Source organism: Calonectris borealis, chromosome 37 (assembly GCF_964195595.1).
Source record: "Calonectris borealis chromosome 37, bCalBor7.hap1.2, whole genome shotgun sequence".
NCBI lineage: Eukaryota > Metazoa > Chordata > Aves > Procellariiformes > Procellariidae > Calonectris > Calonectris borealis.
Genome location: NC_134348.1, coordinates 120,233 through 141,939, shown reverse-complemented (window position 1 = coordinate 141,939; position 21,707 = coordinate 120,233). Strand labels below are relative to the sequence as shown.

The 21,707-nt window shown below is 55.1% G+C and overlaps 2 protein-coding genes across 5 annotated transcripts; both read right to left on the bottom strand.

Annotated features, from left to right (window-relative positions):
- Nucleotides 1-845: 845 nt before the first annotated feature.
- CDC42EP2 (CDC42 effector protein 2) lies at nt 846-12,456 on the bottom strand. 3 transcript variants are annotated; one of them, XM_075135178.1, is made up of 3 exons: nt 10,618-12,456; nt 4,280-5,089; nt 846-4,117 (listed from the first exon to the last, which is right to left on the bottom strand). In XM_075135178.1, exon 2 carries the CDS (start codon nt 5,003-5,005, stop codon nt 4,292-4,294), a length of 714 nt encoding a protein of 237 aa, XP_074991279.1. In that variant the 5' UTR covers nt 5,006-5,089; nt 10,618-12,456; the 3' UTR covers nt 846-4,117; nt 4,280-4,291. The 3 variants fall into 3 exon arrangements, with proteins under 3 accessions (XP_074991279.1, XP_074991277.1, XP_074991276.1); XM_075135176.1 differs by having other exon boundaries at nt 846-5,089; XM_075135175.1 differs by lacking the exon at nt 10,618-12,456 and having other exon boundaries at nt 4,280-5,232.
- Nucleotides 12,457-12,689: 233 nt separating this feature from the next.
- Nucleotides 12,690-21,551, bottom strand: POLA2 (DNA polymerase alpha 2, accessory subunit). 2 transcript variants are annotated; one of them, XR_012670621.1, is made up of 18 exons: nt 20,850-21,551; nt 19,529-19,656; nt 19,354-19,439; nt 19,073-19,127; nt 18,700-18,806; nt 18,414-18,607; nt 18,198-18,286; nt 17,953-18,108; nt 17,793-17,855; nt 17,652-17,694; nt 17,400-17,518; nt 16,789-16,827; nt 16,477-16,550; nt 15,436-15,544; nt 14,005-14,111; nt 13,681-13,757; nt 13,163-13,289; nt 12,690-12,945 (listed from the first exon to the last, which is right to left on the bottom strand). XR_012670621.1 is itself a non-coding variant. In XM_075135171.1 (18 exons), exons 1-18 carry the CDS (start codon nt 20,941-20,943, stop codon nt 12,799-12,801), a joined length of 1,797 nt encoding a protein of 598 aa, XP_074991272.1. In that variant the 5' UTR covers nt 20,944-21,551; the 3' UTR covers nt 12,690-12,798. The 2 variants fall into 2 exon arrangements, 1 of the variants encoding a protein (XP_074991272.1); XM_075135171.1 differs by having other exon boundaries at nt 13,681-13,740.
- Nucleotides 21,552-21,707: the final 156 nt, after the last annotated feature.

Below are 21,707 nucleotides of genomic sequence, written 5' to 3'. Positions count from 1 at the left end.
GTGGAAGAGTAAAGACCTGGGGTGAAGGAAAAGGGGTAAGGATGGAGGGGGGAGGGAGGGTGAGGGGTGGGGGGGAGGGAGAACGAGGGGCAAAATGGAGGCAGTGGAAGAGTAAAGACCTGGGGTGAAGGAAAAGGGGTAAGGATGGAGGGGGGAGGGAGAATGAGGGGCAAAATGGAGGCAGTGGAAGCGTAAAGACCTGGGGTGAAGGAAAAGGGGTAAGAATGGAGGGGGGAGGGAGAACGAGGGGCAAAATGGAGGCAGTGGAGGCGTAAAGACCTGGGGTGAAGGAAAAGGGGTAAGAATGGAGGGGGGAGGGATGGAAAGGGAGATGAGGAAAAGGGGGTGAGGGGGAGCGGGAGGGATGAAGGGTGTTTGGATGGGGGGGATGAGGAAGGAGGGGTGTGGCGGACTGGGGAGGATGAAGGATGCTGGGAGGGGGTGACAAGGAAAGAGGGCTGAGGGTTGGGGGAGGATGAAATGAGGGATAAATAAGGGTCCTCCCCATCAGATCTCAAACGTCCGTAGAGATTCCCCACAAGTATTTCTGGTTCCAGCGCCTGGTGTCGACACAATAGCCGTGCCCCCAAACCAACCCCACCAGCCTCTTCTTCTCTCATGCAGAAGATTTCAATTTTTGAGCCCTTTTCCCTTTTTATCAAACCTAAATTAATCAGAGATCTCAAAATTCATCCTGCAGGGTGGAGAGGCAGACACAAAGTTGCCCGCATACCCCATGCCAAGCGTGGTTTGTCCGAAAACCAGGTGAATTCCTCTCCCTATTTTCCTTCTTACTTCCACTTTCTATGTGTTTGGGGTTTTTTTTTAAACCATGTGCTGGGAAATTGGTTTTTCTCGGTTACGTCTAAGGTTAAACCGTCCTCTCCGCCCTTCCTCCTCCCCTTAATCCCACACCCAGCTGTTATTCGCGTGCGCGCAGCCGCTTTATTTTCCTGCCCCATCAATAAAAATCAGCGCTCTGTCACCGTGATTAACGTGTGACGCGTAACGGTTGTGACGCTCTGGCTCCAGGCGTTGTGGCAGGGTCAGGCGCGCCGAACCCCACGGCAGGGGGTCAAACGTCAAATGTCAGCGTAGGCGTTTTGCCGAGTTTATTGCGTCGTTAATCCGCTGCCCGGAAATCTTGGGATAACGAAGAAGTTGCAGGGTAGGTAGGACTGCCAACAGCCGAGTGTCAGCCTGGAAACCCCAAACCCTCTGCTTGTGGACACCCGTTCCCCGTCCCCACCCCCCGAATTAATCGAACTCCTCGTTGATTTATTCTCCCTTAAACCTCCCCAAAAAAGCGAGGGGGAAGGAGGTTGTTTAAGCACGTGCTGGCTGAGTCACAGCAGGGAACAGCGTTCCTGCCCGAGTGACTCACGCGCTTCTTAGAACGGGCTATAAAAAAAAAAAAAACAAGGTTTAGCAACAGTTGTTTGCATAAATCGGCAATTTGAGGAATGATTAATTAGGGACCGAACAGAGGAAGGGGGTGAAGGAAGCCCCCATCCTGTGCAGAAAACCCCAAGGCAGGGGGAATCCCAAATGATTTTATTGCTAATAGCTAAAAATTAATTAAAGAAATGGTTTTTTTTGCAGCTAAGGAGATGAGATCATGCCTGGAAAAATGGGGGAGAAAAAAGGATTGGGATAATTTCAGGGGTTTTATATCAAATATAGTGGGTAAGAGAGGGCAGCGGTGGGCAGAGGGGGGGGAGGAGGTGTGCTGCAGACAAGGAGCATCACCTTTTCACAGCAGAAAACCACCAAAATCCAGCAAATTAAAGCATCCTTTCCATTTAGCCCCTCAGCTTCCATTTCTCTTCCAGCTATCGGAGTTGAGCTGTCGGCTCGGGAAGGCGCCGCGATTCCGGCACTGGAGCAGAGCGGGATGATCAGGGAGGAATGGATCCGCTCGGACACAGCCGGGAGCCGTCAAGAGCGAGCGAGGTGCCAAATTAAAGCCGTTAACGCCCCAAATCCATCCCTTGGTTTGTAACAAGTAGAAGGAGCAAAAATGGGAAGAAAAGGGGGTTTTGGCCGTTACCTCTATGGCGTTATTTCGAAACGTGGGGAAGCTGCTGCCCGGCGTTGCCCAGATCCGGTGGCGATTCTCAGTGAGGTTTTGTAATTGCTGACGATAATTAGGCAGAGGATGGGGGGGGCAAACTCAAACATCTTCATCCCCGGCTCAATTTAATTCACTAATTAAGGTGAAATCCATGAAAACAAGCACTGCCGCAGTGTTGCAACCCACCCCACCCCGCACGAGGACGTTAGGCCACATAAAAACCAAGCAAAGTGCTCTGAAAACCACCCAAAATTATCCATTCCGGGCTTTTTTTTTTTTTCTTTTTCCTTCAAATTGTTTGACCAAACAGCAGCTGTGGTGTGTTAGGAAGTGAAGAGGGGATTGGGAAACTGAGCCAGGCTCGTGCACAAGCCGCATCTCCCATCAAAATATACCATCACCAGGGTAAATTAATTACAAACGATGCTCTAAAACGTCCTCCATCGCATCACTGGAATTATTTCTGGTAAGAAAAATCCTAAAATAAATAAAAATAAGTCGTCGCCACGTGGATGGGTGTTGTTCGGAGGAAGCGCCGTCAGTTTAGATCAGGTAAGGATTGAACCATAACAGCGTAAAATCAAATAGAAATTAAACCCAGCGGCTGCCTGGATCGAGCTCAATTAACCTCATTTTCTTAATTATTTTGCAGATTGAAGGCTTGAAAAATTGGTTTAACCCCAAATCTTTGGTGTTTCTACCAAAACAGAGCCTTTTGGTCTTACAGTGGGAGTGCTCCGCCGGATGCAGATGGGCAAGAGTAAGCAAGAGCCGGGAGACTGTTGTGTGACGAGCTACGAGCTCATTAATCTAACGACTCGTTATTTAACGATACCTGTACGAAACAGCAATCAATGATGTAAAGAAATACACGATCAGGCTCTGGCAAGCCAGCAAAAAAATCAGTGTGCTCTTCAAGAGGTGCCTTAATTTCTTATTAGGGGGACCTGCCAGCCTCATTCTGGGCTAAAACTACCAGAAATGGTTAAAAATGATGCAGTTAATTAATGACGGCATCTAGGAAACGAGGTCCCGCTTGCTTTTACACCGTTACTGCGTCCAACAGGCGTCTCTTGTCCTCGATTCAGAGATCGGGAAAGAGAATGAAAGCCCTCGCAGCCGAGCGTTAAGGTCTTTCACCCCGACGTCAGCAGAATTGGCATTTCCAGTGATTTTTTTTTTTTTTATTATTATTTTTTTAAAAAGCAGAAGGGATTCGCATTCCTTTCTGCGTGCCGAAGCGTTTCACCCCCTCGTTCCTCCGTCCATCCAAACAATCTGCGATTGATGGAGACGGCGTCTTTCGGGAGAATGAATTTCGCCCCATTGCGCAGGAATCTGGCCGGGTGATCACTCACCCTCCACTTAACATATTTTTTGGGGTTGTTTTTTTTGCATCTTATTTACGACTTTAAATTCCATCCCCAAGCTCCAGCCACGGATTTAGTTGCCAAAATACAGCCCGAGAGGGTTTTTTTAGCTTCTCCGCAGAGAGCTTTTAGCTTCTCCTTAGAGACGACGCAACGTTAAAGCCCGATGGCGCCTTTTGTCGCATAACCGCTAGATTTACCGATTTGTGGGATCTTTGAAACAATTAAATCAAGTCGAAGGCTGACATTTGACATCACCTTGATGATGCGAGTGGTTGGCAAACAGCGAGTGTCACACTTTTGCCTCGACTGAGCGCAAGGTGCAAGGTTCAAGCAAAAAAAAAAAAAACAACCCCTGAAACCCCAAAACTCCTCCCGACCGAGGTATTTGGGAGTTCAACCGTCGCTGTTTCACCCCGTCCAGTACAACAAACACTTATAACGGCGCGGTGTCTTTTTTTCTACCGGTCGGCGCAGTCCTACGGTTCGATCCATCGCTAAAGGTGAAGTTGATACGGGCAAGCGGCGATACAATCCGGCAGCGAGTGCTGCCTGTTTCGTCTTGGCGTCGTAGGGTGGGTTTTATTTTTCTCCCCGTGCTGAGGGAACAGCCGGAGGTCTGCGGGGAGCGGCGCCGAGGATCAGCGCTCGCGTCCCGTTTGCACGACGGGCTCTGCGAGAGGAAACAACACATCGCTGTCAGCGCACCGGTTAAGGAAGGTGCGTGGAGTCAAACTTGCGAGTTTGAGCTGTAATTTAAGAGCCACTTAAAAAAAAAAAAACCAAAAAACCACACCCCAAAAAATAATAAAAATCCATTTCTCAACGTCTTTACCTTGAGTTGTCTTCACGTCAAGATTTCCTGCCTGCCCGGATCCTGTATAGATCCACCCACTCTCTCTGCTTGATGTTTCTCCATCACTTGTAGGACGTCCTCCAAAATGGAGGGCCCCAAATCCACGTGGAGGGAGAGGAGGGAGCCGGCGTGGGAGAGGAAGGGCGGCTCGGCGTTGCCCTTCTCCTCGGTGAAGCCGTTCGTCGGGGCGGCAAAACGCGAGGCGCAGGGATGCGGCAGCGGGGCGGCGCTCCTGCCCTCGCCGTCCTCCTCCCCGCCTTCCCGGCCTCGCGCCGGCGAGGCTTTGTCATCGAGGTGCAACCGCGGTGGTTTCGGGGGGGCTTGCGCCGAGGGCAGCGTCAACGCCTGCGGCCCCCCGATGACGGGCAAGGAGATGGCGTTTTTGAGGAGGGGAGATGAAGTCTCCGAAGACGGCTGCTCGCATCCGGAGATGGTGGCCGTCCTGGAGAACTCAAACGGCGCCGCGTCGGGGCTGTCCTTGTCGGAGTCAAGACTGCCTTCGGTCCTGGGCAGGAGATGAAACTTGCCCTGAAGGAAGGAGATGTCCCCAAACATGTCGCTCTCCCCACCGCTACCGATGTGAATCGTGTGCCTGAAGTCCCCCAAGGGCGGGCTGATCATGTCGGAGGAGAGGATGTCGCGGAGCTTCTCCTTCTTCCCCTTCCTGCTGCCCCTCTTCAGGTAGATCGGTACCTTGGTGGACATCGTGTCGAGGAGCAAAGCTCTTCCGCGCCGACTCAAGAGATGGTTGTCCTCCTAGACCTCAGCAACGCCGGCTTGAAAAATAATCTGCAAAATTTAAAAAAAAAAAAAAAAAAAAAAGGAAAAATGCTTAAAAGCGAATTATAACACGGAGGACGGAGACCCTCAACGTCAACACGTCCCAGGAAATTAATTCCAGACGCTCGCCGTTTCTCTATCTAAAGTTCGTTGGCTGCGTTATTGATAACAAAACAACTCAGGTAATTAAATCCAGGCACTCGGGGCCTCTCCTCAAGATTTGTTTCGAGTGGGAGAAAAATCAGGAACAGGGTCAGAGCTGGAAATCCAAGAGGATTTGCATTTTTAGGGGGGGAATCGGGGTCCGGAGTTAAGGGTTGGGAGAGCAGAGCGTTGGAAAGCGGCTTTTCTAGCCCAAAAGAGGAGATTTTATTCATTTCAATTCCCTTTCCTCTTGGCCAGGCATAATCCAGCCCCACCCAACAACAAGCTAAAATAAAAAATAATAGAGATTAAGGCAGGAGGGGGAAGAAGTTGGGTTTTTTTTTTCCCGTTTTAGTCATATTCATTCAACTCTGACAGTTTACGCGTTCAGTTCTACACGTCATTTTTCAGCTGTGGGGAGGAATAAGGCAAAAATGGGCTTTTTTCATGATAATACGTTATGAGACGCCTCGGTGGGACAAAAAAAGGGAGGAAACAGGTTTCAGGCCACCTGAGCATTACTTTTTAAAATCGGCAAGTGGAAAGGTCTGGAGTTTTAGCCTTTATCGTTAATTTTCTGGGGAAAAAGTCTCATTATTCCGTGTCTCTATAAAACCGTATCCGATCTGCCGTCGACTGCCAAGTACAAAACAGAGTTTATAAGCGATTTAGAGACAGGTTTGTCCGGCGCGCTGAGCCCTGCCGCCGCTAAAACCACCCGTAACAGCTTCCAGCCCGTTTTACGCTGTTTGTAACACACCTCCCGGTACAGCCGCACCTGGAAAGCGAGAGCCGACGGTGAAAGCACCGCTGAAACCACCATGGCCGAGCCCTGCTCCTCAAATCAACCCCCGAACCGTCCCGGCAAGACGTCACAAGTGATTCCCTGGTTGTGGTTTTTAGTCAGCCACCGCTGACAAACAACGCGAAGCCCGGCTGGGAAACAGTCGTTCCCCCTGTGTTTTACAGCCCCAGCAACCACGTCAGGCACTTTTCCTGTCCGAAACCCGTCCCGGCCGGTGCCAAAGAGCCAGCGAAAACCAGTCTGTGGCCAACGCCGGATGAATTGAGCCGGACGACCTCCCTGAGGGCTGGCATTTCAATTACAGCAGGAGCCACGCGCCCGGCGGTGTTAAACGCCGCGTCAGTCGGCGGGTGTTGGCTCTGGGATCGCAAGCACCGGGGTTTCGAGGCGGCACTGTCCCACCGAGACCGCGGAGGGCTGCTGGATCGTCCTGCCCCTTCCCTGAACCACACCTGACCGCTGCCCCTTAAATTTGTCCTTAAAAATGTAATAATACACAGAGGGACGGAAATCCCACGTTCACCTTCAACCATCGTTAGCGTTAGAAAGCGCTGCCGAAACCACACCTGCGGTCTCATCCTGTCTACGCTGCTCACTTTATTCCCTTTTTTTTCCCCAATTGCCTCTTCTCGGTGCCAAGAAACACCGTTAACGTCTCCCCGCTTGTGAACAGAGACCCACGTACGCTACAGCCGGAGACACTCCCGAGGCGACGTTCGGTTGACGGCAGCGTGGAGGAGAGGAGATGGAAGATCACCCAAACAGCTCGAAACGAAGCACGGACGAGATGCCGGCGATGCCGTCAGCATCAGGAACGCGGCCCTGGGAGGAACGCGGTCACCGGTAATCCCGTTCCCGGCGGCTCCGGCCGTGGAAAAATCCTGACGATGCAGAATTCAGCTTCGTTAATCCCGGGCGGATTAAAGCGGGCGGTGTAATGACAGCTTGCAGAGGCGGCGGCTGCGCCGCTCGCGTGAAATACAGGCGCCGTGAGGACACGGGGAGGCGGGGGTGAGAAGATGATGGCGGAACCGCTGCCGTACGCCGACTGAGGGAAGCGTTTCTTCACGGAGATCCGGATTCGGAGGAGCGCCGGGTGCTGGCCAAAAACGCCTGCCGGACGCGTGGCCGCAAGCCACCCTGCTCAGGTCCCCTTGCACCACGCTGGGGAACCACGGATAATTGTGGGTTAGCCGCAAAAAAGCACTGAAATCATTAAAAAAAAGTGGATTTGTAGGGAAAAAAAGTGGATTTGTAGGGAAAAAAGTGGATTTGTAGGGAAAAAAGCTTCTCATCACTCAGAAATATTGAATGTTTTCAGGTTAGGACGCGGGACGATGCTGACGGGGACGAGCGACGAGGACAGTGTCCCCTCCCGCCCGGTGCGGCCGTTTCGCTTCAACATCTTCCACCGGCACCAAACAGAAATCGCTCTCCCTCACCCCAATTTCTTCCTCCCCACCTCCTCTTCCCCACTCTGGGCTCCGGCTGAAAACCCAGCGCCCCACTGGGCTGGGACAAAGGCTGCCTGTGAGCGCCGTCAGCGCCGGAGCGAGCTCCCGGGGCCGGGTGAACGCCGGGAAAGTTCAGGGCTGCGGCAGCGCCCTTTCCCTTTGTGCTCGGGAAGAAAAAAAACCTCGAAAAAGGGTATTTGCTGCCGGCGCAGCCTGGGAAAGGATCAGCAGGCCCCGAAAGCGCAGGGAACAGGGGTTTTTTGCATCAGAGAAATCCTTAAAATCCCTTTTCCCGGCATTTTCCGGCGCCGACGACCAAGTCGACCTGCTCAAAAGATGGGGGCGTTACCAGCGCACCCCATTCCCTGCGGTAGTGATGGAAACCGGGTTGGAAAGGGAGCAAAACCCAAAATAAAACCCTCGATAACTTCTTTCCGCGCGTTTCCGCCGGCCTTCATCCGCGCGGTGCGTCCGCCTGTCGGCCGAGCTGCCGCCGGTGCCTCTTCCCAGCCCCACGGGCGCAGCCCCGGCGATTTAGGGCTCCCAATTAGCGCTGCGCGTCGGGACGTACCCCGTTAGCGCTGCGGTTCGGCCAAGGGGTGGCGACTCACCAGGCTGCTGCTAATTAGCATTTCATGACAATACCGTCGCTAAAAAGTCGTTAAAACCCAAGGATAATCCAGGTGTCCTGCGAAACGAGACTCGTGGCTATCAGCGAAGAGAAAAATGGGGAAAATTAGGTATTTTCTTGCCGCGTAAAAACGGGAGGTGCTTCAAGAGAAGATCGGAGCCCTTCAACTCAACCTGCGCCCCACGTTAGGCTTCGTTTTAGCTCCTCATCGTTAAGAAATCAGCTGAAAGCCCGAGGCACAAGATTTAACATCCCTCCGAGCGTCTCCGCTGACATCCACCTCCGGGATATTCGCCCCTTTCCCCAATTTGGCTTTTTTGATTCCCCGTGGAGTAATATTTGTTTCGGTTTTGCCCGTTTTCATCAATTCAGGCTTCGGTACGCGAGATTTTGTTTCTTTTCCGCCTGTTTTTAGAGATTTAGGCTTCGGTTCATGAAAAATTTTGTTTCTTTTTGGCCTCTTTTCAGACGTTTAGGCTTCGCTACGTAAAGATTTTATTTCTTTTTCGCCCGTTTTCAGCAATTTAGGCTTCGGGACACAAAGGTTTTGTTTCTTTTTGGCCCATTTTCAGCTTCAGTACATGAAAATACGTTTCTTTTTCTGCCCGTTTTCAGCAATTCAGACTTGCTACACGAAAATTTGTTTCTTTTAGCCCATTTTCAGCAATTTATGCTTCATTACACAAAGACCCGGCACTTCCTCGGCCCCCCGGTTACTCACAGAGCAGAGATTTTCCCATCCCGGCGTCTCCACGAACGATTTTATCAAGATCCTGCAAAAATAGCGATTAAGCGACGGAGGCTTAAACTCATTTTCCTGCTTGAAGGCGCGGAAATCGAGCGAGCGAGCAACCGCCGCGGAAAACGAAGCCGGTTCCTTCCATCTCTCCTCCTCTTGACCCTTTTTGACCCTTTTTGAGCCTTTTATCGGTGCCCGGAGAAAATCCTCACCTAAAAATTTGCACCTGGAAAGAGATTTCGCCCTCGTATCCCCCCACGGAGGGAATATTCACGCGGGAGGTGAAAACGCGCCCCCTCTTCCCGTGGTCCCTGAGCTGGAGGAGCGTTGGGCTGCGGAAAAGGGACCCTTCGGGATGGGGATTATGGATTTTTTTAGGGAATAGGGATATTTCGGAGCGATGCCAAAAGCCGTTTGCAGATGCGTGGGGCGATGCCCCGGCCGCTGGCATTGATCCGCGGGGAAGAATTTATCCGAGATCCTCCTGGTTAACGCAAAAGGTGAAATTGGTAAAAAAACCCAGGGAATTAATTTCTCTCTGCAGGAACGTGGTCCTACCTCGAGCATCCGGCGCCGAATCCGGATGAAGGGCGCGCGCCGGATCGGCAAGCGGGGAGGGAAGAGCTGCCGGCGACGTCTCCGTGCCGAGGGACGCCGCGGCGAGGTGTGTCGGGGGCACGGCAGCGCCGGCTGTCCCCTCCTCACAGCGTCATCACACGCTGTTGGCTTTTTTTTTTCCCCCCAGGACCAGGAAAACACCGATATGGGGGAGAGATTTTCACCGATAAGGAATATCCAAGAAGGAAAGTTTGAGGATGAGGAAATGCCGGCGCGTGGTAGGAAAACGCGGCGGCCTCAACCGTAGCCAAACCCCTCCCGTGCCTCAGTTTCCCCTGGCTGCGCCACGCACCCCGCTGCAGCGGTGAGAAACCGAAGGCGAGAAGGAAAAGGGAAAGAAAGAAAACCCCCCCAAAAAAGCCTTAAAACCAGGAAAAACAACTCTTTAGGGCGGCTCCTCCCGGCTGAGCCCCACCCGAGCGCCGGGGAAGCGCCGGGAATTCCCGGGTGGAGATCGCGGCACAGGCATTTGGGGTGGGATGAGGGCACAGGTCGCTCCTCTTTCCCCGTGATGGGGTCGGAGTCCGCTCCGGCTATCGGGGCAACTCCTTGAAATTTTATTTACAAACCCCACGAATCCCTGTTTGCATTGAAAAATCCTCTGGGGAAAAAAAAGAAAAAAAAAATTCCCGGAGCAGGATCCGGTCTCCCCCCCCGCGAGCGCTCCGTCTATTTCGGGGATCTGTCGCCTAATTTAAGCCGGGGGCAGTCGGAAACCTCGCAGCTGGGGGCTAAAATTAAGAGGTGGCCGCGGGGAAGCGGGGAGGGGGGGCGCAGGGGAAGGGATCCGGTCTTTTTCCTTGGGGAAAAAAAAAAAAGCAGGAGGGAATCATTCCCCCGCCCTTTAAATTAGGGATCGGGGATGTGACAGGGACACAAAACCATCCTTAATAGCATGAAAAAGCGCTGCCCCCCCCCCCCACCTCGTCCTCAGCATCCCGACGCAGGGCCCGACCGCTCGCGGCGGCAGGGATTTGCACGCCGGTGCCGGGAGCTGCCGGGAAAAGAGGCCGAATCCCCCTCTGCAGTCCCCAAATTTACCGTGTGCCCCCCCCCCAACCCCGACTACGGCTACGCCCGGCACCGGTGACAGCCGGCGGGGGGATCTCACCGGAAAGCAAAACCGGGGTCGCGGCTGATACTCACCGCGGCTCCCTCCGGCTGAGCCGGAGCCAACCGTGGCCGTTCCCTTCCTCCCAATGCCGGAGCGTCGGCGCAGCCGGCTGCGAGCCAACGGGCAAGCCCCACCCCGGCACGGGGCCTCGCTTCCCCCTTCCCGGAGGGGGGTGGGGGGTTCCTTTTTTTTTTTTTCCTCCCCCCCTTTCCCAAAACACGGAGCGACGGCGTTCGTTTCTCACCGGGACGAAGAGCCGGATGGCTTTGCCTTTCCCACGCCAGGCGGGAAACGCCGTCGTGCCTCGATTTCCCCGCTCCGCCACGGGGAGACGCGGCACCCCGGCTCTCTATTAGAAAAATCCCTAGGGAAATAAAAATAAAGCTGAAAAAATTCCTGCTGGCTCCGGAGGGAAGCGGGGGGATTCCCTACGGAGCGGCGTCGCTCAATCCCCACCCAAAAAAAAAAAAATACCCTTGGCCAACTCGTAGCTCGCGGCACGGGACCCCCCCCCCGTCTCCGAAAGGACGCGGCGGAGTTAAAACTGCTCCGTGCCGGAGCCTCCGCTCGTTTAAATCCCTAATTAGCCTCAAGGATCATCTAATTAAGAGGGAAAGGAGACGCCGGTTGCTTCGGCCCTGATGTGTTTGAATCGAACCCCCCCGAAGTCCCCCCATCAACGCGGCGCCCAGCTCGTCCCACGTGCGTTTTAACTAAAACCGGCATTTTTCTGAGGGAAACTGAGGCTGGATGAGGAGCATCAAAGCCAGAAACGGGGAGAAAATGGGTTTTTGCTCCCCTCCTCCTGCAGCAGGTGAAAAAAAAAACAAAGCTGGAAACGCTGAAAAAAAAACAGGAAAAAAAAGCTTTTACCCACGCTGGGAAAAAAACCAGCATTTTATTTGGGGTGAGAAGTGCTGGAATCAGCAAAAGATCAGAGGAGGAACGGAGGCCGAGATGCGATGGGTGGAGAAGACGGCAACGCTGCGCTTTGTGCAGGTATTTGGGGAGAAAACAGAGATTTTCTGGCAAATCCTGGCCAGCCGGAGTTACACACAAAAATCGTAAGGGGATCTCCCTCCCCGGACCCCGTTTTCCCTTGGTTTTACCCTAAATATGCCCCAACGCCCACAGGGTGAGAGAAGAGAAACACGCCGCTTCCAGAGGGAGTCTGTAATAAGGCCAGGCAGGTAATTAAGTGGAAAATTAACGAAGGGAGACGCGCGCCGGCTCAGTGCCGACTGACGAGGTTGTTTTCCAGCCTCCCGACGCCTGTAACTACCCCGCGGCGGGGGGAGTTATGAAACTCATTCCCTTTCTCCGCATCGGATTTACCTTTTTCCAGCAAAAAAAGGCTTTTTTCCCCCCTTTTTTCCCCCGGAATGAAGAGCGGGAGCTTCCTCCATGCAAATTTGAGGCAAAAAGCAGGGAAAAAAAATGTTTCAAACCCAAACCGACGCTGGTTTTTCACCCGCTGGCAAGCGAAGAGCTGCGGCATCCTTCACCGAAGCCCCTCCCCGAAATTCAGAGAGCAGCAGCACAGCCCCCGGGCACCTGTAAATTAATTGCTTTCGGACTAATTAAACTCAGAATCCCATAACGAGGAAGCTCAACCCAAACGACGTCACCCAGGAGGTGAATCCGGGACACCGGACCCCCGGCAGAGCAGGATTTCGGCCCCACCGCACACCAAGATTCCCCTTTCCACACCAGGATTCCCCTTTTCCGTGGGTAAATCCAGCTGGAAAATCATCTTCGTTTACCTAACGAGCGGGAGGGAAAGATACAGGGAGCCTGCTCCCGCTCCAGCTAACGAGCGACCTCAAATCACCCATTTGCAGCCCAAAAATCGCCCTGCGCGCGCGTCGCTGTTCATCCAGGTCGTCCGAAACTACACCTGTAAAAACCACTGCAAAAATCAGCCGCCTCGTGCTTCTCGTTAATCAATTAATTAGCGATTATTAAGAAGGGGTCTCCGCCCCATCCAGGGGGCCGAGTCCCACCACGTCGGGGTGCTCCAGGAGGAGCCGGGGTGCGGCGCAGAGTCGGCACCTCCTCAGACGCAGGTGGCTTCAGGTGTGGGGACAAACACAAGCGTTTTGGGTGTTTTTTAACCAAAATTCAAAGTGTATTTTAACACCCATTTGTTTCCGTGAAGAAATTAAGTTGTAGGTGGAAGAAAGGTCGAAGAAATAAGTCTCTGTCCCCACGATTTAGATTTTAACCACTTGAGCGGCGACACACGGACTCTTCCGCTCGCCCTCGGTGTCCTCCCGCTGTAGGTACAGGCGGCCGTAGGTACCCCCGACCTGGCCCTTCGTCAGCCGGCCGGGATTGATGCAGACGCAGCCCAGCACATCCTGCGGGAATACAAGAGGCGATGGTCACGGATCCGGATGCCGACGGTCGCGAGCCCCCGGCTACAGGCGACACCGACGGTCACGAGCCCCCCGGCTACAGTCGCTGCCGCACACGAGTCTGTGTTTTATTCGCGCTGTAAACCACGTTTTTGCCCAAATACGTCAAAATACAGTGTTTTGGCAGGGGGTATTTCAGCAGGTGTGAGCACCGACTGACCTTAACGAAGTACCGCAGCTCCGAGGGGGTGACGAGGACGTCCGGGGTGACGGGTAACGAGGCGTAGCTGTAGAAGTTCTCGTAGTCGACGTTCAGCTCCTCCGAGGGGGGGTACAGCGGGTAGTAACTGTCAGAGAGGGGAGAAAACAGGTTACTGCAGCCTTCGCCTGTAGCAACAGCACCGTGACGGTGTCTCGGACACAACCAGCAGGTAATTTTTGGGGTAGAAAGAGTGATTTCTGTTTCTTTTGGCTGTCCCCAGGTATCTGCTGTCTCTGAGGGCAGCTATCAGCCGGGGACGCCTGATGCGCACCAGTCCGGAGGACTTACAGCGCCAAAACCCTCTGAATTCTGTTTTTAAAGGGTTATCAAAGCCAAAAAGGACATTTTTTAGGTTAAAAAAAAAAGACTTTAAAGGGGAAGGCAGCAAAAACGGTGCAGGATTTCCCTCCTTTGGCCACACAAAAAAAAAAAAAGCTCTTTTTGGGTTCGACTGGGTGTTTGTCCTGAGCCCTCACCTCCTCTGCGTCAGGACGTGCTTGAGGATTCGTGTGAACCTGTCCGAGATCCCGGATGAGCTGCGAGAGAAAACGAGCTGTAAAAGTTAAGGAAAAGGAGGAAAAGGGGAAAAAAAAAGCTCGCAGGCTGTGCTGATTAATTCGGCGTAATTAACGACGCAGTAGCCGCTCTGCCAGGAACCGAGGGACGGGGGCGGCTCAAAAAAAAGCTGCCGGAGGAGAGAACCGAGCGGCAACACCACGAATTTGGGGCTGGATCCGACCGCCGGCGGGAGATCCCCGCTCCGAGGCCTTCCCGAATCCGGGCTTCCCGGCGGCGCCCACCTGCTGATCTCCTCGGCGCCCATGTGGAAGAGCAGGTCGGTGGAGGTGAGGCCGAAAACGACGCCGTCGACCTCCAGGGTGCAGGGGTCCGAGACGAAGTGCACGCGCTGCGGGGGGAGAGGGTGACGCCGGGCCGGGCTGCGGCGCTGCCGGACGTCGCCGGCAAAAAACAGATCCTAAAACAATCCCAAGGTGCCCTAAAACGCCCCCCAACGCACTCAGCTTTCCTTAAATGTCCCGAACCCGCCCCAAAACGCCCCAAACCCGCCCCAAAACACCCCAAACCCGCCCCAAAACACCCCCAAAACCACTGGGCTTTCCTCAAATAGTCCAAATCTGCCCCAAACCACCCCAAACTTGCCCTAAAACAGCACAATCATGCTGAGCTTTCCTTAAAACGCCCCCAAACCTGCCCTAAAACGCCCCAAACTTGCCCTAAAATGCCCCAAACTTGCCCTAAAATGCCCCAAACTTGCCCTAAAATGCCCCAAACTTGCCCTAAAATGCCCCAAACTTGCCCTAAAACCACTGGGCTTTCCTCAAATACTCCAGATCTGCCCTAAACCACCCCAAACTTGCCCTAAAACAGCACAATCACGCTAAGCTTTCCTTAAAACACTCCCAAACTTGCCCTAAAATACCCCAAACTTGCCCTAAAATGCTGCAATCATGCTAAGCTTTCCTAAAACGCCCCAAACCCGCCCTAAAACGCCCCAAACCCGCCCCAAAATGCTGCAGTCACGCTGGGCTTTCCTCCTTACCCCAAATCTGCCCCAAACCACCCCAAACTTGCCCTAAAACGCCGCAATCATGCTAAGCTTTCCTTAAAACGCCCCAAACCCGCCCTAAAACGCCCCAAGCCCGCCCTAAAACGCCACAATCATTCTAAGTTTTCCTTAAACACCCAAAATGTGCCCCAAAAAACGCCGCTGGACTTTCTCCCAGGAGCATCAGAAGCTGCTCCCGAGGAAAAAAAAGTTAAATTAGGGATTTTTAACCCAAAAAAGGGCTGGGGGGATCACGGTGAGGACCGGGAAGGAGCTCTGCACGGCGCCGGCTCAACCGGTGATGGCACCGTCTCGCTGCGTTTATTTAATTCCCCGTTTGCTCGTTAAGCGTCTTGGGGAACGCCGTGACCTAACGATCGAGGCGCGGGGACCACCGGATTTCCGCTCCCAAATCCCTTCTCCTCCAGGAAGTCGCAGCTTTGCTGGTATTTGCTCCTAAAGGGAATATTTTAATTGGTTTTTTTTTTTTGGCAAGAAATCGCTGCCGGATGGAAAAAGATGCCAGAAAAAAGAAAAAAAAAAAAAAGGAGGGAGGGGATTTCACCTCAAATCTTGGCAACTCGTTTTTGCAAGGGGTTTTCCTGGAAATTCCGCTTTTTTGGGATTAAAAAACCCCTGGAATCGCTGAACGGGAGCTCGTTACCGGTTTGTCGTCCTTCGGCAGCTCGGGGTAGAGGAACGGCGGCTGCGGGTAGACGTAGTCGTGGTGGACGTCCCGCAGCGAGGGGACGAAGACGAGCTGGGAGCCGGCGCTGCCGGAAAAAAGAGGGGAAAAACCAGGCAATTAATTAACGGGGGGAGCCGAGGAATATTTCAACGCTTCACGTACAGCCGGACACCCTCAAAAATAACGCGTTTTGGGGCATTCTGGCAGCGGGAGGACCCCAAAATCTCCTGAAATTCCCCCAAAAGCCGCTCAAGCTTTTGCAGGAGAGGGGTTTCGCCCCGCGTGAAGGGAAGGGGTTGCGAGGTGATGATGGTTTTCCCGAGGATCGAAGCCCCGGAGGGTGTGACAAACAATCGGGCCGCGAATCGTTGTGCGGGGAATGGGACCTCGTCCCCATCTCACCTGAGAAGCAGGGAAAAAAAAAGCTTAAAACCAGCTTTTTTAGTGAATTTAGAAAACAAACATCAAGGAAAGGGTCTGGATACGCTAAGAGGCGGAGGTCGCGGTGAGGCTGAGAGGGGTGTGAAGGTGTTTTGGGGTGTCCCCGGCCCCCCGACACAGGTCACCCGGCGTCAGGCGGGGTTGTTGACGGCGAGAGGGACGCCGTCCCCGTCCCTGCCGGAGTCTGGCAGCAGACGAGAGAGGCTGGCAGCGCCCGGCAGGAAGGAAAAAAAAAACACCCCAAACCTCGCTTGTTCTTTGTTCGCGCTGTCTCTCGCGCTGTCAACCGCTCCCTGTTCTTTTTTCCTCGGATTTTTTTTTTTGGGGGGGGGGGGAAGCCAGGATACAGCTATAAATCACACCCGGCAGCAGGCAAACGCGCCTCAAATCCATTTCGGAGCCTGTTACGAGGCTTTCAACCAAAATCTAACAATTTTCCCCCGCCGCCGCCTGTTTCCCTCGCAGGAATCGGTGAAAACCCCCCTGTTCGGATCACGTTTGGTGCCAAAAGAGGAATTTTTGGGCAAAAAACTACCTGTGGAAACTGTAATAACTTCACGCAGTCACCGTCCCTACCTTCTCGTCCCTTCGATTATCGTCTTCAGGCAGAGCTTGAAGACCTCGGCGAAGAACCCCAGGAGCTGGCAGTTCTACGGATTGAGGGAAAACAACGGGATTTGCACAATTCCTCCTTCTTTCAGGGTGCAGAGGGAGGACGTCAGGACACCCCCACCACCTTCACCAGCTTCTTTGCCCTCCCGGAGTCCGGCACCACGGATCAATCAACCCAAAATCCGCACGGATGTAGGAGTTTGGGGGGGGGGCTGGAAATCAGCCCCTGTGCGGAGCTCACGGGGGTTTTGGGGGGACGCCCCAATTCTCCCTCACCTCCACTTGCTCGTGCTTGGCATCCAGGAACGGCCCAAACTGCAAAGAAACGGTGAAAAATCAGACAAAACCGCAAGCGGGAACAACCCCCCCCGCGTGTTGCCAGCCCCAGGAGCCGAGTGAAACACGTTAAACCACCCAGAAAAAGGTATTTTTTTAATTATTCTTGTTAATTAAGCTCCAATTTTATCCTGCAACCCCAAAGCGGTGGCGGCAAACCGAGCCCAAAACGGGGAGACCGATAAAAGCCGCGCATCCTTCCCGAGCGGGCAGTCAGACGGCGGGGGACGCTCGAAGAGCACGATTTGCTCTTAAAACGGGGCTTTTTTGTTACTTTAGGGTGAAAAACGGGCGTTTCGTCACTTTAGGGTGAAAAACGGGAGTTTTGGGATTACGCCTGAGCCGCCTCTCTCCTCGCCAGCGTTTTTTTACGCTGATTTTCAAGGTTTTGAAACCTCAACTGCGTTTTCACGCTGCGGCCTCTCGTTTTACAATATATAGTCAGTTTAATTAATATAAATAATTGGTTTATATCATAAAACCGGGGTCCCCCAAGCCCCCCCCCCCCGAGATCCGGGGGGGACCCCGTCGCCGCCGCGGTGGCCCCTCACCAGGACGCAGACGTCGGGGCGGTCGCGGCAGATCACCTCGACGAGGTCGGCGAGCGGCTCGTAGGCGATGCTGTCGGAGGTGGTGTAGGGCCCGCAGGCCACCAGCACCATCCTCTGCTCTGCGGGGACAAAAAAAGGGGGGTTTTGGGGACAAAAAGAGGGGTTTTGGGGACACCTGGTCCGGCAGGGAGGTTTAATACATCCCGGCTTTAAACCGCAGCGGCTGCCGGCAGGGGAAGCGTCGGGGCTCACCTGGGGCCGGCTCCGTCGGCGTGTGGAAGGGAAGGGGCACCCCCTGCGGATAAAGCAGAAATTGCCTCAAAAATCCTCGTTTTTCACCCCAAAACCAGCCCCGAACCCGTTCGTGGGAGGCCGGCAACACCACGCCGTCACCTCGTAGAGCTTCGAGACCACCATCCTCCTCCCGGTGCTGTTGGTCCCCTCCAGCGCCACGACCTAAAGGTGGGTGAGAAAAACGGCGTCAGGCTCAAAATTTGGGGGAGAAAAATCGGGGTCGTCCCCTCCCCGCACCCCAAAAACGCCGCGGCCGCACCTGGCCGGGGAAGAGGGAATATTCCTTCAGCTCCGAGAGGTCGAGGGGGATTTGTCCGCCCGAGGAACGTTCTCGGTCGCCCTCCAGCACCACCGATTTGGCGTTGAGCTTCCCGTTGCTGTCGCAACCGATCTGGCCCAGCACCGTCACCGGCTCCTACGCGCGGACGGCCAAAAAAAACCTCCAGAAAAAAACGTTTTTGCCCCCAAAAAAAACCCAACAAAAGCGGGTGCTGGGGTGACAACCTGCGCCGGGAGCAACACCGAGGCGAAGTCCTCCAGGTGATGGTGGTTCCTCAGCGCGTCACCGAGCTCCTCGATCCTCCAAGACAACGCTACGGAGGGAGCACAGGCGTTATCCGCACCCCCCAAAAAAAAAACAACACCCCAAAAAACGGGGTTAAGCACCAAATCGAGGTGGGGGTCACCTTCCCGAACCCCTTCCCCGGGTTGTGGCATCACCTTCCCGGACGTCAAGCGCTTTCTGAAACATGAATTTGTAGCTTTTTGTCAAATTTTCTTCCGGGGAACCAAAAAGTTTCGGGGTACAACCGCGGCCGCCCCGACCGCTCCAGGAGGGACCCTGGACGGAGCCGAACGAGGCCACCACCTCGCCCCGGCTGCCGCGCGCCGTGTATTTTTGGGAGGGGGTGACGCTGCGGGGACAAAACAAGGGGTGACGGTGACGACCGGCGGCAGCGGCGGCACCACCGCGAGCACCGGTGACGGTCCCGGCGCGACGATTTACCTCGGGGAGAAGCTGTTGGGAGAAAAAAGCGCGTAGGGACTACGGGAGGAGAGAGTCCGCTTGGGTCGGGGGTTTTCCGGGGTGGAATTGCTGCGTTTTTGGGAACCCTGTGAGGAAAAAAAATATTTAAAAAATTTAAAAAAAATTTAAATTTAAAAAAATTTTAAAAATTTAAAATTTTTAAAAATTTTAAAAATTTAAAAAAATTAAAAATTAAAAATTAAAAAATTAAAAATTAAAAAATTTAAAAATTAAAAAATTTTAAAAATTTAAAAAAATTTAAAACCAAAGGGATGTTTTAGGCTGGGGGAAATTTGGGGCAGAAAACGGTAAATTTGGGGGTAGGTTTTGGCGTTAAGGTGTTGGCGTGCACCTTGGACGGCGTGGTGTAGGCGTCCAGCAGCTCATCCTCTTCTTCCTCGTCAAGGCTGGCGGCTCGTTAAGGAACAACCAAGACCTTTATTTTTGGGGGGACACCCACCAGCACCCCCCTCAGCCACGAACTCCTCCCATTAACCGGCGCTAACGAGGCCTCGTTTCCGGGGAAGGCGCCACGGCGCTCCACTGAGGGGGGGGGGTTAACGGGATGCACCCCCACGGGGCACCGTAACACCCCCATTTTTTTTAAGGATCACCCCAAAATCCCCGGGATACAGCTCCGGGAGAGAGCGGATGTCGTAGAGGCCACTGTAGCGGTTGTCCCTTTTCTGGGGGACCCTGCCACCCCGCTTGGCGAGGACCTGGAGGAGGAAGAAGAGGAGAGGGGTGAGCGTGTGTGTGTCCCCCCCTTTTCCTGGGGGGGGGTTTGGGGGTGGGGGACCCCCCCAACCTCGTGCTCGAAGGCGTCGAGGCCGTGGGCGGAGAGCTGGGTGCCGAGGTCCTTGCTGGTGACGAAGGCCAGCAGCTCGTTGGCCAACGTCACCGGGCCCAGCCCGTGGGTCAGGCACAGCTCCACCACTGCGGGGAGGGAGGGGTTAATGGGGTTGGGGACCCCCCCAAAACCCGCCGGTGGGCCCTCTGCCACCCCCTAGCACCTTCCTCCTCCTCATCTCCCGCTCCGGACCCTGGAAACACCCAACTCGGCCTGATACCCCCCAACCCCAACGCCCCGTACCCTTGTACCCCCCAAAAGCTGGCAGCTCCCGAAGCCTTGGCCCCCGTAACGCCCCCTGTGGCCCCCAAATCACCTGAGACCCCCCCGAACACCTCCCCTCACACCCCCAAATCACCCGAGAGCCCCACAAACAACCCCTTTGACACCCCCAAACCACTCAATACACCCCAAACACCTCCGCTGACACCCTCAGACGGCTCCCCTAACAGCCCCCCAGCCACCCAAAACCTCCCTTGACCCCCAACCCCCCTAACCCCCCCCAAACACCTCCCCAGACTCCCCAATACCCCCTCAAACAACCACCCTGACACCCCAGACCCCCAATACCCCCTCAAACAACCCCCCTGGCACCCCCGGACCCACCATCACCCCCTCAACCAACCCTCTGACACCCCCAGACACCCCAACACCCCCTCGAACAACCCCCTGACCCCCCAACACCCCCTCAAACAACGCCCTGACACCCCCAGACTCCCAACACCCCCTCAAACAATCCCCCTGGCACCCCCAACACCCCCTGAAACAACCCCCTGACCCACCAATACCCCCCCAACCAACCCCCTGACACCCCCAGACCCCCAATACCCCCTCAACCAACCCCCAGACACCCCCAGATCCCCAACACCCCCTTAAACACCCCCCTGACCCACCAATATTCCCCCAACCAACCCCCAGACACCCCCAGACCCCCAATACCCCCTCAACCAACCCCCTGACACCCCGGGACCCCCCAGCACCCCCTCAAACAACCCCCTGACACCCCCAACACCCCCTCAAAGAACCCCCTGACCCACCAATACCCCCCCAACCAACCCCCAGACACCCCCAGACCCCCCAACACCCCCTCAAACAACCCCCTGACACCCCCAGCCCCCCAACACCCCCTCAAACACCCCCCTGACACCCCCAGCCCCCCAACACCCCCTCAAACAACCCCCTGACCCACCAATACCCCCCCAACCAACCCCCAGACACCCCCTGCCCCCCCCACAGCACCCACTAGCACCCCCAGGCCGCGCCCCCCCGGAGCCCTCACGCCTGGCGGGCACGTCCTCCCCCTGGCAGCTCAGCTCGAAGACCCCCAGCTCCCGCAGCACCGCCTCGGCCGACACCGCCTCCTCCTCCGCCATCTCCCCCACGAAAAGCCCGCGCGGGCGCGACACCGCCGCGCTTGACGGCAGCGGGGAGGAAAGTGGGCGGACCCGCGCCTTATAAGGAAAGAGGCGTGGCCGCGCTGCGGAAAGAGGCGGAGCTATGCAGATGTGCACGGTCAACAGGCCAACGGGAGAGGGATGGGCGGGGAGGGGGCGTGGCCGGCGCACTCCCCACTGCCCCGCCCCCGGTGGGGGAGGAAAAAGGCGGGAATTTTCCCGCCCTCCCGCGGGTTTCCTCACAGCGCTGAGGCGGGAAGCGGCGCCTCACGGGGAACGGCCCGGAGGGACCGGACCGAGCCCCGGAGGGGTCGTCTCGGCTCCGGGGGGGACCGTCCCTGCTCCGGGGGGACCGCCCCGGGCCCGGGCAGACCGCCCCAGGCGAAGAGAGACCGCCCCGATCCCTGACAAGATCCACCCCGGTCCCTGACAGGACCCGCCCGGTCCCTGACAGGACTCAGCCCCCCCCGCCCAGGACCACAACCTGCCGCGACGTGGGTTTTTATTCAGAACAACAAAAAAAACCACCCCAAAATGTATACATATAACCCCATATATAAGGCCTAAACATACGTTAGCTGTGGTTTTTTTGCACCCGGGTGGTAAAAGCATCGCGTCGGGCGCCAGCTGCTCCTCCTCAGCGCCCGGCAAGGTTGAGGGGGGCTGGGGGGGATTCGCCCTGAGGGCGAAGCTGGAGGAGGGGGAAAGGACCAGCAGGAAAAGAGCTTTGATTTTAATAACGT

Excerpts from the sequence above, each read along its gene's own strand:
- CDC42EP2 (XM_075135176.1), bottom strand. The coding sequence starts at position 5,005 with ATGTCCACCAAGGTACCGATCTACCTGAAGAGGGGCAGCAGGAAGGGG.
- POLA2 (XM_075135171.1), bottom strand. The coding sequence starts at position 20,943 with ATGGCGGAGGAGGAGGCGGTGTCGGCCGAGGCGGTGCTGCGGGAGCTG. Across the intron at positions 18,807-19,072 it reads CCTACACCACGCCGTCCAAG|GGTTCCCAAAAACGCAGCAA; the intron begins GTGCACGCCAAC and ends TTTTCCTCACAG. Across the intron at positions 12,946-13,162 it reads AGCTGCGGTACTTCGTTAAG|GATGTGCTGGGCTGCGTCTG; the intron begins GTCAGTCGGTGC and ends GTATTCCCGCAG.